The sequence below is a fragment of the Pseudophryne corroboree genome, chromosome 4 (assembly GCF_028390025.1).
Source record: "Pseudophryne corroboree isolate aPseCor3 chromosome 4, aPseCor3.hap2, whole genome shotgun sequence".
Classification (NCBI taxonomy): domain Eukaryota; kingdom Metazoa; phylum Chordata; class Amphibia; order Anura; family Myobatrachidae; genus Pseudophryne; species Pseudophryne corroboree.
In genome coordinates, this window is record NC_086447.1 from 644,412,173 (window position 1) to 644,429,022 (window position 16,850).

General features: G+C 48.1%; 1 protein-coding gene across 1 annotated transcript in view; it reads left to right on the forward strand.

Moving 5' to 3' along the window:
* FH (fumarate hydratase) overlaps positions 1-16,850 on the forward strand; it is a 176,104-nt gene that overhangs the window by 58,518 nt on the left and 100,736 nt on the right. Inside the window, exons 2-3 of the mRNA XM_063917732.1 lie at positions 4,449-4,583; positions 5,192-5,302. Of these exons, the coding sequence (XP_063773802.1) occupies positions 4,449-4,583; positions 5,192-5,302 (246 nt within the window). The remainder of the gene's footprint in view (positions 1-4,448; positions 4,584-5,191; positions 5,303-16,850) is intronic.

Genomic DNA, 16,850 nt, shown 5'->3' on the forward strand with positions numbered 1-16,850 from the left:
CCACTACTGTGTCTAAGAAACCTGATAAGTTTAAACGTCAGAAGGTAGCTAAAGTAGTCTTACCGCATTCTGACCATTTAGTAGACATACGTCAGGAACCCTGGTCTTCTCCAGGAAAGAAATTCTCCCTGTCTAAAAAGATGCTAGCTCGTTATCCTCTCCCTGCTGAGTTGTATAACAAGTGGGAAAATTCACTGCCGGTGGATTCCAGTGTCAACCGTCTTGTGGTGTCATCTACACTACCTGTCACCACGGTCATCTCACTGAAGGAACTGACTGATAAGCGTGTGGGGGGATGCCTGAAGTCTACTCCCTTACAGGTGCTGTACATAGACCCACTATAGCAGCCTCTTGGGCCGCAAAAGGAATTGAAGCATGGGTTCAGGCAATAGAGGATGAGCTGCCTCAGAATATATCTGACACTGCCAGACAATATCTGTCTCATATTACCACCTCCTCCCAATATATTCAGGAGGCGTCCTCTGAGGCAGGTGTAATGGCGGCCAAAGCGTCGACTACATCCATCCTGGCTAGCCAAATTCTGTGGTTGAGGTCATGGAAGGTGGACCTGGACTCCAAAAAGACCTTAGAGTTACTTACTTTTAAGGGAGATATCCTATTAGGGAAAGATCTGAATAAGATCGTGACTGACTTAGCGGCTGCTAAGACTGCATTTCTCCCGAATACCAATCCTTCTGCACAGAAGGCAAAGAGTACCACTTTTCGTTCCTTTTGACCTTTTGTTTTCCCTTGAGGTCGGACATACCGAGACATGCTCGTGCTCCCAAAACCACTACGCCCAAAACAATTCTGGGCCGCCCGTCAGCCTGCTTACAAACAAGACCAGCCTGCTGCTTGACGGGACGGGCCTCCCCGTGGGGGATCCCAGGCTGGGAGGCTGACTTCTACAGTTCACCCAGGTCTGGTTAAAGACCACTTCAGACGCATAGGTGCGAGAAGTCGTCTCTCATGGGTACGCAGTCTTTTAAGAGACGTCCCCCCTCGCCAGTTCTGCACAACTGTTATTCCTTTGGACCCGTTGAAGGCGCAAGCTCTATGCCTAGTTGTGTGTTCCTTCCTGGATACAGTAGTGCCGGTACCCCTGTCCCAGATAGGCGGAGGATACTACTCAACCCTGTTTCTAGTCCCGTAACCCATTGGGTGTTTCCAGCCTATACTCAGCCTCAAATCACTAAACAAGTTTGTGAGAGTGTCCAAGTTCTGTATGGAAACGCTGTGCTCGATTGTACTGGCCATGGAACCCGGAGATTATATGGTATCCCTGGATATACAAGATGCTTATCTGCATATACCTATTGCCATATTGCATCAGCAATATCTGCGGTTTACTGTTGGCAACCTTCATTATCAGTTCCAGGCTCTGCCGTTTGGACTGGCCACGGCCCCTCGGATCTTCACCAAGTTTATGGCCGTGATGACGGCTCATCTGCGTTGTCAGGGAATCAGGATCCTGCCGTATCTGGACGATTTGCTGATCCTGGCGAACTCCCAAAATGTCCTCCTCCGTCATCTACAACTGACTGTAAACTTCCTACAAGCCCACGCGTGGTTTGTCAACTGGAAGAAGTCCTCGCTGGTCCCTGCTCGGAGCATGGTGCACCTGAGGGCACTGCTGGACACACACAGCCAAAGGTTGTTTCTGTCTCCAGAGAGAGTCCTGAAACATCATGACAGGATCAGATACTTCCTCTCTCGCCCAAGAGTGTCGATACACTCAGCGATGCGAGTACTAGGCCTCATGGTGTCGGGTTTCGACATGATAGCGTACGCTTAATTTCATTTCTGCCCTCTGCAGAGGTTAATCCTTTCCAAGTGGGACGGCTCCGGAGATTCGTCTGCCACTGAACTGGTGCCTACAGGATCAACAGTTTAGCAGGGGCCGTCCCTTCTGGATCCCCAACTGGGTCCGCCTGACTACTGTGCCAGTCTGAGGGGTTGGAGTGCGGTGCTGGAGCAACACACTCTTCAGGGTCGGTGGACCAAGGAGGAATCTATCCTCTCGATAAACATTCTGGAATTTCGGGCAGTGTTCATTGCTTTGACTCTTGCCCTGCCTCTGATACAGAACAGGCCTGTTCAAGTACAATCAGACATCGCCACCACGGTGGCATACATAAACCATCAAGGCGGAACTCAAAGACGCATGGCAATGATGGAAGTGTCAAAAATCCTTTGTTGGGCGGAACGCCATCTGCCAGCAATATCGGCAGTGTTCATTCCGGGAGTCCTCAACTGGGAAGTGGATTTCCTCAGCCGTCAGGACGTACATGCCAGAGAGTGGAGTCTTCATCAGAAAGTCTTTCAACTCCTAGTGGACAAGTGGGGCCTACCAGACGTAGACCTGATAGCGTCACGATACAATCACAAAGTTTCGGTCTTCGGCTCAATAATAAGGGATACTCAAGCAGCGCTCGTGGACGCACTGACAATTCCATGGAACTTTCGGCTGCCCTACGTGTTCCCTCCAGTGTCACTTCTTCTGCCCAGGGTACTACGGAAGTTCAAGCAAGAAGGGGGAATACTACTTTTGGTCGCTTCAGCGTGGCCCAGGCGCCATTGGCACTCAGACCTACAGGGTCTATCGATAGAGCGCCCTCTACTACTTCCTCAACGCCCAGACCACCTCGTTCAGGGCCCTTGTGTCTACCCGGACCTGGCCAGACTGGCTTTGACGGAGTGGCTCTTGACGCTTCACTCCTGAGGGCCAAAGGATTCTCAGAGGCGGTTATCCAAACTATGTTAAAGGCCCGCAAACTTGCTTCTGCACGGGTTTATTATAGGGTCTGGAATTCTTACTTCACCTGGTGTGCTGCTAAGAATTATGATGCTTCCAAGTTTAGTACTTCCAGACTTCTGGCTTTTTTGCAACAAGGCCTGGATTTAGGACTTCGTCTGGCCTCCCTCAAGGTTCACATACTGTATCTGCCTTGTCGGTGTGGTTTCAGAGAAAAATTGCATCTATACCTGATGTTCATACATTCACTCAGGGCGTACTGCGGATTCAGCCTCCCTATGTCCCTCATGTGGCTCCATGGGATTTGTCTGTTGTCCTTAATGCCCTGAGTCTCCATTTGAACCTCTTGAGTCAGTGGACCTTAAATAGCTCACAGCCAAGGTTATGTTTCTCCTGGCTATTGCCTCTGCTAGAAGGGTGTCAGACGTAGGCGCTTTGTCCTGTCGTCCAACCTTTTTGATATTTCATCGTGACCGAGCAGTTCTTAGAACTCGCCCTGGTTATTTATCTAAGGTGGTGTCATCTTTTCACCTTTAATCAAGAGATTGTGGTTCCAACCTTCATCTCTTCCGACTTGTCCTCCAAAGAACAGTCTTTAGATGTGGTACGGGCTCTCCGTATATATGTGGAGAGGACTGCCTCTATCAGGAGGTCAGATACCCTCTTCGTACTGTTTGGTTTCCACAAATGTGGCTGGCCTGCGAATAAGCAAACCTTGGCCAGATGGATTAGAATGGTGATTGCACAAGCTTATGTGCAGGCTGGACTCCCAGCTCCTGCTGCTATTAAAGCCCATTCTACTCAGCCTGTTGGACCCTCTTGGGTGGCCCATCGTGGCGCGTCCGTGGAAAAAATGTGCAAGGCGGCTATGTGGTCCTCAGTGAACACGATTATTAAGTTCTATGCCTTTGATACTTCCGCCTCCAAGGATGCTTACTTTGGTCGCCGGGTTCTCAGACCCGCTAAGGTGCGTCCCCTCCCTGAAGGAACTGTTTTAGGACATCCCCAATGTATTCCCTGTGGAACACAGTGTACCCCGCTGCAGAAAAGGAGATTTATGGTAGACTTACCATAGTTAAATCTTTCTGCGAGGTACACTGGGTTCCACAGGGCGCCCACCCTGATGCACTTAGCTTCTTTGGGTTTGTATGGCATTAGCCGCTAGTCCCTTCTCCTGTCATGAGAATGTGGTTCTATGTGACTGACATCTACCTTCTCTTTTACCTGTTTCTACATTGGACTGGTTAACAAAACTGAGCTCACAGTGCCTGGAGGCGGGGTTATAGAGGAGGGCCCGCAATGCATTCTGGGACAGTCTAAAGCTTTAGCCTGTTGGTGCCTCTGGGTCAAGATCCATTTCTACACCCCAAGGTATTTCCTGTGGAACCCAATGTACCTCACAGAAAGAGATTTAACTATGGTAAGTCTACCATAAATCTCCTTATTTTACAGTATACCCCATTTGTCAAAGGAAATAATTGGAAATGTATATTTAATATAAATAAATAAATAATATATATATATATATATATATATATATATAGATATATATATATATAATTTTGGAGAGAAATGGCGTACAATTTCTTTTATTTTATGTATTAGTTATTTGCAGTTTAAATCTGCTGTCGTAAGTCATCCTTCTTTTTTTAATTTTTATTTATTTTTAGAATTTGTTTTATTTTCATTTCAGGCCAGCTCTGATTCTTATCGAATTGAATCTGACACCTTTGGTGAACTGAAGGTTCCTAATGACAAGTATTATGGAGCTCAAACTGTTCGATCAACAATGAACTTCAGAATTGGAGGAGTCACGGAAAGAATGCCTGTACGTACCCATTGTACACCTTGGTATTTTTGGGGGGTTAATTTTTCTTTTCTTTTTTGGTGGAGGCAGGGGGAGTTTTTAAGGCTAAAGATCCCACTATTGCAGTATAAATCTTTTATTATTCTGATTTAACATTTAAAACCTCCATGTGTCACCTTTTCAATGCCTACTGTGCTGTACACATTAGATGTGTTGTGCGTGCACTGCAGCCACAATTACTCTAATGGGGGGGAAATATAGCTGGATGGGAGGGGGCTATAGAAAGCACTCTAAACTAATTCAAATTTTAATTAAATCTCTCAGGACAAATAATTTTATTAATTCTTAGTCGAAATAGTCCATTTCTCTTGGAGTGCGGCTTTATCCTCCCATTATATAGGACTGATCATACAGTCTTTGAAACTTAGGTTTTTAGGTCCTGATGGAAATATTTTGGATAAGGTTTCTACAAATAGTGTTACACTTAGAAGTATTTTATCTGTATTTTTTATTTCAGTACATCTGTTCACATTGAATTTAAAATTTGGGCACAGTCCTAAAATAAGTGTTCCAAGTCTAGATTTGTTGATAGAATTGCATTGTGTAGTAATTTATTTTTCTGATTTTAGATACCGGTCATTAGAGCATTTGGAATATTAAAAAAGGCGGCTGCAGAAGTAAATAAGAATTATGGACTTGATCCTAAAATCGCTGATTTCATTGTCAAAGCTGCTGATGAGGTAAAAATATTTTTGACGTCAACACATTATTTATAGTCCCTGTTAAAGCATAGCGTGTCTCGGCAGTGCAGAGGCGTTTCTAATCATCAAGATAGACTTGCCTAAACTTCTTGATAAACAACCAAAGATTAATATTTTACTAAAAAAAAGTAATCTGAAACTTGATGCTTAAATCCTATGTAGCAGTAAGTAATGAATTAATTAATTTCAAGCAAATAATGGTAACGTTGAAGGAGCATCTAAAGCTTGCATCCGTTATGCTTATTCAGTCTCCCCAATATATTACTGCTGTTTTGGTCGGAGGACTACAGGATTGTATTGGTGAGGCAGCAATTCGCAAAGCATTATATAGCAAAGAGGTTAATTTCATCTCTTAACCACCGAGCTGCATGGTGTCTTGTGAAAAGCACCCAGCTGTGTCAGAATATCTTAACTCAATTGTAGGTATCCATATACTGTAAATCTTAATCAGTAAGTGTAGTCAGGGTCAGATTATCCATCTGGCACTTCTGGCAGAGCGATTATCGGTAGACTACGCATGCATTCCGGCCACAGTGCACATGCTCCAAGGTACCTTTGCGATGCCGCTCGCATTGTCAGAGTGTTTGATAGGAAGAGGCCGTTCGGGGGAGGTAACGGGGTGTGGCCACAACAAATGCAGTAATTCGTGACCGTTTAAGGAACATGTCTCTGTGTCCAACTGTGCTATCGTATGCATAAAACATGATGCCAACAACACAGCTCCCATTGCCATTCTACGTGACCACAGAGGCACTCAGGAGGCTAGATGCATCATTGCGTGGAGAGTGATAAAATAGAGAAAAGGCAGCAACCAATCACCTTCTATCTGCCATGTCACAGGCTGTGTTTGAAAAATGGTAGTTAGGAGCTGATTGGCTAGTACTATTTCACTCTCCATTAAATCACTTTCCAAGCAATGATGCATCTGGCCCAGGGTGTCTGTGTTCCTCGCAGTTGCAATTGGATTACTCAGTTGCTGAGCATGTTGTGATTGCTTCGGTGGGCATCTCTGTTCACTTGTGGGTGGCTGCTACACTTATACCCCTTTCACACAGCCATAAATTTCCCGGGTTAAAACACATGAACGCGCATCAACCCGGGAAATTTCTCGGTGTGAAAGGGTACAGGGACAAAAACCCGGGATTTCTGTCCCCGCATTTCAACCCTGCAATCGACCAGGGTTGGTCCCGGGATGGACCCTGGACAGTGTGAATGGTGCAGGGACATGCCCCACCTTCCCGGGTTGCCTATACTGATGCTGATTGGCTATTCAGGGCACTTCCTGGTCTTATGTCTTTTCTGAGACGCCCATTTTCAGAAAATGCAGGGCCATCCTGGGTTCAGTATGAAAGGTGCAGACCCGGGATGTCCCGGCAAAAAATGCTGGTGTGAAAGGTGCCAACCCGGGAATGTCCCTGCATGAGCCCGTGGCAGAATTCCCAGGTTTTGCCCCTGCATTTCTGTTGTGAAAGGGGTATTAGTGATGCCGTTCTGTCACTGAAAATGATCGCTGCTGCGTTGGACGGCATCTGAATCAGGTCCTCTGCCATCACCTGAGATATAATTTATATTGTGTCACAAGCCTTCCATAAATTTCCAATGGGCGCCTCTTTTTTTCCCCCCATATAGTCTGAAGAACCCATGATTGTTCTGAAGATATATAAAATAATCAGTGTTTGCTTTGAGAGCTATTTAAAGTAAAATAAATAAATAACTTTCTGCTTCCAAATACAGCGATTCCACAGGCTAAAAGCAATTCTCTACCTTAGAAGTGTTATGCTCCGCATCCCCCTTAGGGTTCCAGACTGATTTGATTTCTCTGATTTGTTATGTCGTCTCTGATTTCTTTTAAAAGTGACTGTAGTGGTCAGCTGGTGTGGTATGTAGAAATATTGTCTAGTCCCTCTGAGGGTTGTGGAGTTTGATGATTGTCTGGGGCTGCCACTGGGCCTTTCAGTATTTCTTAGTCTCTGGTATTTCTCAAACTTAGCTGTGGAACCAGAAGCTTTATTTCTCTGACGTCCTAGTGGATGCTGGGTACTCCGTAAGGACCATGGGGAATAGACGGGCTCCGCAGGAGACTGGGCACTCTTAAAAGAAAGATTAGGTACTATATCTGGTGTGCACTGGCTCCTCCCTCTATGCCCCTCCTCCAGACCTCAGTTAGAATCTGTGCCCGGCCAGAGCTGGATGCACCTAGTGGGCTCTCCTGAGCTTACTAGAAAAGAAAGTATTTGTTAGGTTTTTTATTTTCAGTGAGATCTGCTGGCAACAGACTCACTGCTACGAGGGACTGAGGGGAGAGAAGCAAACCTACCTGCTTGCAGCTAGCTTGTGCTTCTAAGGCTACTGGACACCATTAGCTCCAGAGGGATCGAACACAGGGCCCGACCTCGATCGTCCGTTCCCGGAGCCGCGCCGCCGTCCCCCTTGCAGAGCCAGAAGACGGAAGAACCAGGAGAAAATCGGCGGCTGAAGACTCCGGTCACTGCAGCTGTGCGCCATTGCTCCCACAGCACACCACACGCTCCGGTCACTGGTGGTGCGCCCTCGGCTGCAATAATTATACCTTTTTGGCAAATGTGCACATAATACAGTTATAAACTGTATATGTGCCTAATCCCCCGCCATACACATTATTAAAAAAGCGGGAGAAGCCCACCGAGGAGGGGGCGGGGCTGTCTCCCTCAGCACACCGGCGCCATTTTTTCTTCACAGCTCCGCTGGAAGGACGCTCCCCAGGCTCTCCCCTGCAGTATACACTACAAGAAGGGTAAAAAGGAGAGGGGGGGCACATATATTTAGTCGCAAAAGGTGATATAAGCAGCTATTGGGGGAAAATTCACTTTGTGTTAGTGTAAATCCCTCTGTTATATAGCGCTCTGGTGTGTGCTGGCATACTCTCTCTCTGTCTCCCCAAAGGACTTTGTGGGGTCCTGTCCTCAGTCAGAGCATTCCCTGTGTGTGTGCGGTGTGTCGGTACGGCTGTGTCAACATGTTTGAGGAGGACGCTTACGTGGAGGCGGAGCAGGTGCCGATAAGTGTGATGTCGCCCCCTGCGGGGCCGACACCAGAGTGGATGGATATGTGGAAGGTATTAACCGACAGTGTCAACTCTTTGCATAAAAGGTTCGATGACGCAGCTTTGGGACAGCCGGCATCTCAGCCCGCGCCTGCCCAGGCATCTCAGAGGCCTTCAGGGGCTCAAAAACGCCCGCTACCTCAGATGGCAGACACAGATGTCGACACGGAGTCTGACTCCAGTGTAGACGAGGATGAGACAAATGTACAGTCCACAAGGGCCATCCGATGCATGATTACGGCAATGAAAAATGTGTTGCACATTTCTGACATTAACCCGGTTACCACTAAAAAGGGTATTATGTTTGGGGAGAAAAAGCAGCCAGTGACTTTTCCCCCATCTGATGAATTAAATGAATTGTGTGAAGAAGCGTGGTGTTCCCCAGATAAGAAATTAGTGATTTCTAAGAGGTTACTAATGGCGTACCCTTTCCCGCCAACGGACAGGTTACGTTGGGAAACATCCCCTAGGGTGGACAAGGCGCTCACACGCTTATCAAAAAAGGTGGCACTGCCGTCTCAGGACACGGCCGCCTTAAAGGAGCCTGCAGATAGAAAGCAGGAGGCTATCCTGAAGTCTGTGTATACACACTCAGGTACTATACTGAGACCTGCAATTGCTTCAGCATGGATGTGTAGTGCTGCAGCTGCTTGGTCTGATACCCTGTCAGATAACATTGATTCCCTTGACAGGGATACTATTTTGCTAACCATAGAGCATATTAAAGACGTCGTCTTATATATGAGGGATGCACAGAGGGACATTTGCCGGCTGGCATCTAGAATTAATGCAATGTCCATTTCTGCCAGGAGAGTATTATGGACTCGGCAGTGGACAGGTGATGCTGATTCTAAAAGGCACATGGAGGTTTTGCCTTATAAGGGTGAGGAATTGTTTGGGGACGGTCTCTCGGACCTCGTATCCACAGCAACAGCTGGGAAGTCGACTTTTTCACCTCAGGTTCCCTTACAGCCTAAGAAAGCACCGTATTATCAAGTACAGTCCTTTCGGCCTCAGAGAGGCAAGCGGGTCAGAGGCGCATCCTTTCTGCCCAGAGGCAGGGGTAGAGGGAAAAAGCTGCACCAGACAGCCAGTTCCCAGGAACAAAAATCATCCTCTGCTTCCACTAAGTCCACCGCATGACGCTGAGGCTCCACAGGTGGAGCCAGGTGCGGTGGGGGCGCGTCTCAGGAACTTCAGCGACCAGTGGGTTCGCTCACAGGTGGATCTCTGGGTTCTACAGGTGGTATCTCAGGGATACAAGCTGGAGTTCGAGGCGTCTCCCCCTCGCCGTTACCTCAAATCAGCCTTGCCAGCTGCTCCCAAGGAAAGGGAGGTAGTACTGGCGGCAATTCACAAGCTGTACCTTCAGCAGGTGATAATCAAAGTTCCCCTCCTTCAACAGGGACGGGGTTACTATTCCACAATGTTTGTGGTACCGAAACCAGACGGTTCGGTGAGACCCATTCTAAATTTGAAATCCTTGAACACTTATATAAGGAAGTTCAAGTTCAAAATGGAATCGCTCAGGGCGGTTATTGCAAGCCTGGAAGAGGGGGATTTTATGGTGTCACTGGACATCAAGGATGCTTAACTACATGTCCCCATTTACCCACCTCACCAGGAGTACCTCAGGTTTGTGGTACAGGACTGTCATTACCAATTCCAGACGTTGCTGTTTGTTCTGTCCACGGCACCGAGGGTATTTACCAAGGTAATGGCCGAAATGATGATACTCCTTCGAAAGAAGGGAGTTATAATTATCCCGTACTTGGACGATCTCCTTATAAAGGCAAGGTCCAAGGAGCAGTTGTTAGTCGGAGTAGCACTATCTCTGGAAGTGCTACAGCAGCACGGCTGGATTCTGAATATCCCAAAGTCGCAGCTGATTCCTACGACGCGTCTGCTGTTCTTGGGCATGATTCTGGACACAGAACAGAAGAAGGTGTTTCTCCCGGAGGAGAAGGCCCAGGAATTGTCATCTCTGGTCAGGGACCTCCTGAAACCAAAACAGGTGTCGGTGCATCACTGCACGCGAGTCCTGGGAAAGATGGTAGCTTCTTACGAAGCAATTCCCTTCGGCAGGTTCCATGCAAGGATCTTTCAGTGGGATCTGTTAGACAAGTGGTCCGGATCGCATCTTCAGATGCATCGGTTGATCACCCTGTCCCCGAGGGCCAGGGTGTCTCTGCTGTGGTGGCTGCAGAGTGCTCATCTTCTCGAGGGCCTCAGATTCGGCATTCAGGACTGGGTCCTGGTGACCACGGATGCAAGCCTCCGAGGTTGGGGGGCAGTCACTCAGGGAAGAAACTTCCAAGGACAGTGGTCGAGTCAGGAGACTTCCCTACACATAAATATTCTGGAACTAAGGGCCATTTACAATGCCCTGAGTCGAGCAGAACCCCTGCTTCAAAACCAACCGGTGCTGATTCAGTCAGACAACATCACGGCGGTCGCCCATGTAAACTGACAGGGCGGCACAAGAAGCAGGATGGCGATGGCAGAAGCCACAAGGATTCTTCGATGGGCGGAGAATCACGTGCTAGCACTGTCAGCGGTGTTCATTCCGGGAGTGGACTACTGGGAAGAAGACTTCCTCAGCAGGCACGACCTCCACCCGGGAGAGTGGGGACTTCATCCAGAAGTCTTCAAGCTGATTGTAAATCGTTGGGAAAGGCCACAGGTGGACATGATGGCGTCCCGCCTCAACAAAAAGCTAAAAAGATATTGCGCCAGGTCAAGGGACCCTCAGGCGATAGCTGTGGACGGTCTAGTGACACCGTGGGTGTACCAGTCGGTTTATGTGTTCCCTCCTCTTCCTCTCATACCAAAGGTACTGAGGATTATAAGAAAGAGAGGAGTAAGAACTATACTCATCGTTCCGGATTGGCCAAGAAGAACTTGGTACCCGGAACTACAAGAAATGATCTCAGAGGACCCTTGGCCTCTGCCGCTCCGACAGGACCTGCTGCAGCAGGGGCCCTGTCTATTCCAAGACTTACCGCGGCTGCGTTTGACGGCATGGCGGTTGAACGCCGGATCCTAATGGAAAAGGGCATTCCAGATGAAGTCATTCCTACGCTGATTAAAGCTAGGAAGGATGTGACAGCAAAACATTATCACCGCATATGGCGAAAATATGTTGCTTGGTGTGAGGCCAGGAAGGCCCCAACAGAGGAATTTCAGCTGGGTCGATTTCTGCACTTCCTACAGTCAGGAGTGACTATGGGCCTAAAATTGGGATCCATTAAAGTCCAGATTTCGGCCCTGTCTATTTTCTTTCAAAAAGAACTGGCTTCACTGCCTGAAGTTCAGACCCTTTTGTGCCTCCAGTGGCACCTTGGGATCTCAACGTTGTGTTGGATTTCCTAAAATCACATTGGTTTGAGCCACTTCAGGCCGTGGAGTTGAAGTATCTCACGTGGAAGGTAGTCATGCTGTTGGCCTTGGCCTGAGCTAGGCGTGTGTCAGAATTGGCGGCTTTGTCCTGTAAAAGCCCATATCTGATTTTCCATATGGACAGGGCAGAATTGAGGACTCGTCCCCAATTTCTCCCAAAGGTGGTAAACGCGTTTCATTTGAACCAACCTATTGTGGTGCCTGCGGCTGCTCGGGACTTGGAGGATTCCAAGTTACTGGACGTAGTCCGGGCCCTGAAAATCTATGTTTCCAGGACGGCTAGAGTCAGGAAAACCGACTCGCTGTTTATCCTGCATGCACCCAACAAGCTGGGTGCTCCTGCTTCTAAGCAGACTATTGCTCGCTGGATCTGTAGCACGATTCAACTTGCACATTCTGCTGCTGGACTGCCGCATCCTAAATCAGTAAAAGCCCATTCCACGAGGAAGGTGGGCTCTTCTTGGGTGGCTGCCCGAGGGGTCTCGGCTTTACAACTTTGCCGAGCTGCTACTTGGTCGGGATCAAACACTTTTGCAAAATTCTACAAGTTTGATACCCTGGCTGAGGAGGACCTTGAGTTTGCTCATTCGGTGCTGCAGAGTCATCCGCACTCTCCCGCCCGTTTGGGAGCTTTGGTATAATCCCCATGGTCCTTACGGAGTTCCCAGCATCCACTAGGACGTCAGAGAAAATAAGAATTTACTCACCGGTAATTCTATTTCTCGTAGTCCGTAGTGGATGCTGGGAGCCCGTCCCAAGTGCGGACTTTCTGCAATACATGTATATAGTTATTGCTTAACTATAGGGTTTTGTTATGAGCCATCTGTTAAATGAGGCTCAGTTGTTGTTCATACTGTTAACTGGGTATAGTTATCACAAGTTGTACAGTGTGATTGGTGTGGCTGGTATGAGTCTTACCCTGGATTCCAAATCCTTTCCTAGTAATGTCAGCTCTTCCGGGCACAGTTTCCCTAACTGAGGTCTGGAGGAGGGGCATAGAGGGAGGAGCCAGTGCACACCAGATATAGTACCTAATCTTTCTTTTAAGAGTGCCCAGTCTCCTGCGGAGCCCGTCTATTCCCCATGGTCCTTACGGAGTACCCAGCATCCACTACGGACTACGAGAAATAGAATTACCGGTGAGTAAATTCTTATTTCTCTGACGTCCTAGTGGATGCTGGGGACTCCGTAAGGACCATGGGGAATAGCGGCTCCGCAGGAGACTGGGCACAGCTAAGAAAGATTTAGGACCACCTGGTGTGCACTGGCTCCTCCCACTATGACCCTCCTCCTGACCTCAGTTAGAATCTTGTGCCCGGCAAAGCTGGATGCACACTAGGGTCTCTCCTGAGCTCCTAGAGAGAAAGTATATTTTAGTTTTTGTTTTTTTTTACAGTGAGATCTGCTGGCAACAGACTCACTGCAGCGAGGGACTAAGGGGAGAAGAAGCGAACCTACCTAACTGGTGGTAGCTTGGGCTTCTTAGGCTACTGGACACCATTAGCTCCAGAGGGATCGACCGCATGGAACCGGCCATTGATGTTCGGTCCCGGAGCCGCGCCGCCGGCCCCCTTACAGAGCAAGAAGAGTCCGGAAAATCGGCGGCAGAAGACATCAGTCTTCACCATTATTTTCTCATACATCCTAGAGGATGCTGGGGTCCACTTCAAGACCATGAAGTATAGACTGTTCTGCAGGAGCCATGGGCACTCTTAAGACTTTTCAATGAGTGTGAACTGGCTCCTACCTCTATGCCCCTCCTCCAGACCTCGGTTTTAGAATTGTGCCAGGCAGTCTGGATGCACTCCAGGGGAGCTCTACTGAGTTTCTCTGAAAAGACTTAAATGTTAGGTTTTTTATTTTCAGGGAGAACTGCTGGCAACAGTCTCCTTGCTTCGTGTGACTGAGGGGGCAGAAGTAGGAACCAACTTCCTGAAGAGTTTCATGTCTCTACTTCTGGTTGACAGGACATTATTAGCTCCTGAAAGGTACTGAACGCTAGCCGTGTCTAGATGCGCACTCCCACAGCGCGCCGTCAACCCCCTCACAGAGCCAGAAGTCTGAAGACAGGTGATTGTAAAAAGATAGATCTTCAATCAAGTAAAGTGACGGCTGAGGTACCGCGCGGCTGGCGGGAGCGCAGCGCGCCATTGCTGCCCACACACACACAGGCAGCAAAATACCTATATAAACTGGCTAAAAGGGGGCATAAGATGCCCAGGCACAGCCCTACCCCCGCCAGTATAAATATTATGTAAACTCTCTGAGGTAAAAACTCGCCATTGCGGGGGCGGAGCTTCTTCCTCAGGCAGCCAGCACACTGCTCAGCGCCATTTTCTCTCTCTCCTCAGGCTGCAGAGACATCGCTGGTCCTCCTCCACTTCTGACTACAAGTATCAAGGTGCAAAACAGGAGGGGGGCACAAGCGAATTTGGTGCTTTACAAGTGTGTTTACTGTGTAAAACAGCGCTGCATGTCAGTGGGCATTTTGTGTTCATAGGCATTAGATACTGGCGCTGGTGTTATGAACTGGATGCTCCTAAACTGTGTCCCTCTGACAGATTTTACTGTGGGTCTGTCCCCTATAAGTCCCAGTGTGTCTGTGTGGGTGTTGTACACGAGTGTGACATGTCTGAGGCATGGAGTTCTTCCCCGGAGGAAACCATTTTAGGGACACAGAGTTGTAATGTGGTGGCACTCCCGACACACCAAGAGCCTGCATGGGTGAAAGAAATACGTGACAGTATGTAATTAGATAAGTCTGAATCTCATGCAGAATGCTGGAGAAAATCTGTGGAAGATGTGATTTTTCAGGGTTCTGTTCTTCCATCTGCAGGCGACCCCTCTGGGTCACATAAGAGACCGTTTGCAAATATTGTGAATACGGATACCGACACAGACACTGATTCCTGTGTCGACGATAGTGAGTCTAGGGAAATAGATCATAAATTGGCAAAAAGTATACAATATATGATTGTGGCTATAAGGGAAATTCTGGAAGTCACGGAAGCCACTCCTGTACCTCAGGAGAAGGCCTATTTCTATAAAGAAAAGAAATCTAAGGTCACTTTCCCTCCTTACCATGAGCTGAATACTCTTTGAAGGGGTGTGGGTAAATCCCGAAAAGAAATTTCGTATTCCCAAGAGGATTCAGATAGCTTATCCTTTCCCTGTAGAGGACAGAAAAAAATGGGAGTCACCCCCTGTGTTAGACAGTGCACTGTCCAGGTTGACAAAGAAGGTAATTCTTCCTGCACCTGGCACGGCTTCACTAAATGACCCAGCAGACCGCAAAATGGAGACTACATTGAAATCCATTTATGTTGCCAATGGTACGCTGCTCAGGCCCACAATTGCTTGCGCGTGGGTGAGTCGCGCTATTTAAAAATGGTCAGAAAGCCTGTCATCGGAAATCAACACTATTGATAAAGATGAGATACTCCTTAAATTAGGGAATATCAAAGATGCTGCCGCATACATGCTAGAGGCGATGAAAGATATTTGACTCTTGAGTTCACAAGCCGCTACCATGGCAGTTTCGGCTTGGCGGGCGTTGTGGATTCGCCAGTGGAACGCGGATGCAGATTCCAAACGGAATATGGAGGCTCTCCCATATAAAGGTGAGGCCTTATTTGGTTATGGACTGGATGCGTTAGCCTCGGCGGCTACCGCAGGTAAGTCGACTTTTTTGCCTCATGCTCCTGCACCGGCAAAAAAGTCATATCACTCTCAAATGCAGTATTTTCAGGCCAATAAATAAAAAAAGGCAAAAGGTTCCCCCTTCTTTGCAGGAAGGGGAAGGGTAAAGAAGCCCACAGCGGCTTCAGGATCCCAGGAGCAGAAGTCAACCCCTACTTCTGCCAAATCTACAGCATGACGCTGGGGCTCCCTTGCGGGAGGCCGCTCGGGTGGGGGCACGTCTGAAACTGTTCAGCCAAGGTTGGATTCAGTCTGGTCTGGACCCCTGGGTTTTGCAGACAGTATCCCAGGGGTACAAGCTGGAGTTTCAAGACGTTCCCCCATGCCGATTTTTCAAATCGACCTTGCCAGCTTCTCTTCCAGAAAGAGAGGCAGTAACAACGGCAATTCAAAAATTGTCAGGATCAGGTCATTGTCCTGGTACCATTGTCTCAGCAAGGAGAAGGTTTTTATTCAAGCCTCTTTGTAGTTCCGAAGCCAGACGGCTCGGTCAGACCGATCCTAAACCTAAAAGATCTGAATCTCTACTTGAAACGGTTTAAGTTCAAGATGGAATCGCTCAGGGCAGTGATTTCCAGTCTGGAGGAGGGGGATTACATGGTATCAGTAGACATAAAGGATGCTTACCTGCATATTCCCATTTATCCTCTTCACCAGGTTTATCTGAGATTCGCGGTTCAGAATTGCCATTACCAGTTCTAGACGTTGCCTTTCGGTTTCTCCACGGCGCAGAGGGTATTCCTGAAGGTGATGGCGGAGATGATGGTACTCCTTCGTCAAAAAGGAGTCAATATAATTCCTTATCTGGACGATCTCCTGATAAAGGCGAGATCCAGGGAACAGTTGCTACAGAACATCACACTCTCCCTGTCCATGCTCCAACAACACGGTTGGATCATAAATTTTCCAAAGTCACAGTTGGAACCAACGACAAGATTGTCTTTTCTCGGGATGATTCTGGACACAGAAGTTCAGAGAGTTTTTCTTCCGGTGGAAAAGGCTCTGGAAATCCAGAAAATGGTAAAACAGATATTGAAACCATCAAGTGTGTCGATCCATCAGTGCATTCGGTTGTTGGGGAAAATGGTGGCGGCCTACGAGGCCATACAGTTTGGCAGGTTCCATGCCAGAGTATTCCAGTTGGACAAGTGGTCGGGATCCCACCTACACATGCACCGGAAGATAGTCCTGTCGTCAAAAGCCAGGATTTCGCTGCTGTGGTGGCTACACAGTTCGCACCTACTAGAGGGACGCAGGTTCGGGATTCAGGACTGGGTCCTGGGAACCACGGATGCAAGTCTCCGAGGCTGGGGAGCTGTCACTCAGGGGGAAAGCTTTCAAGGAAAA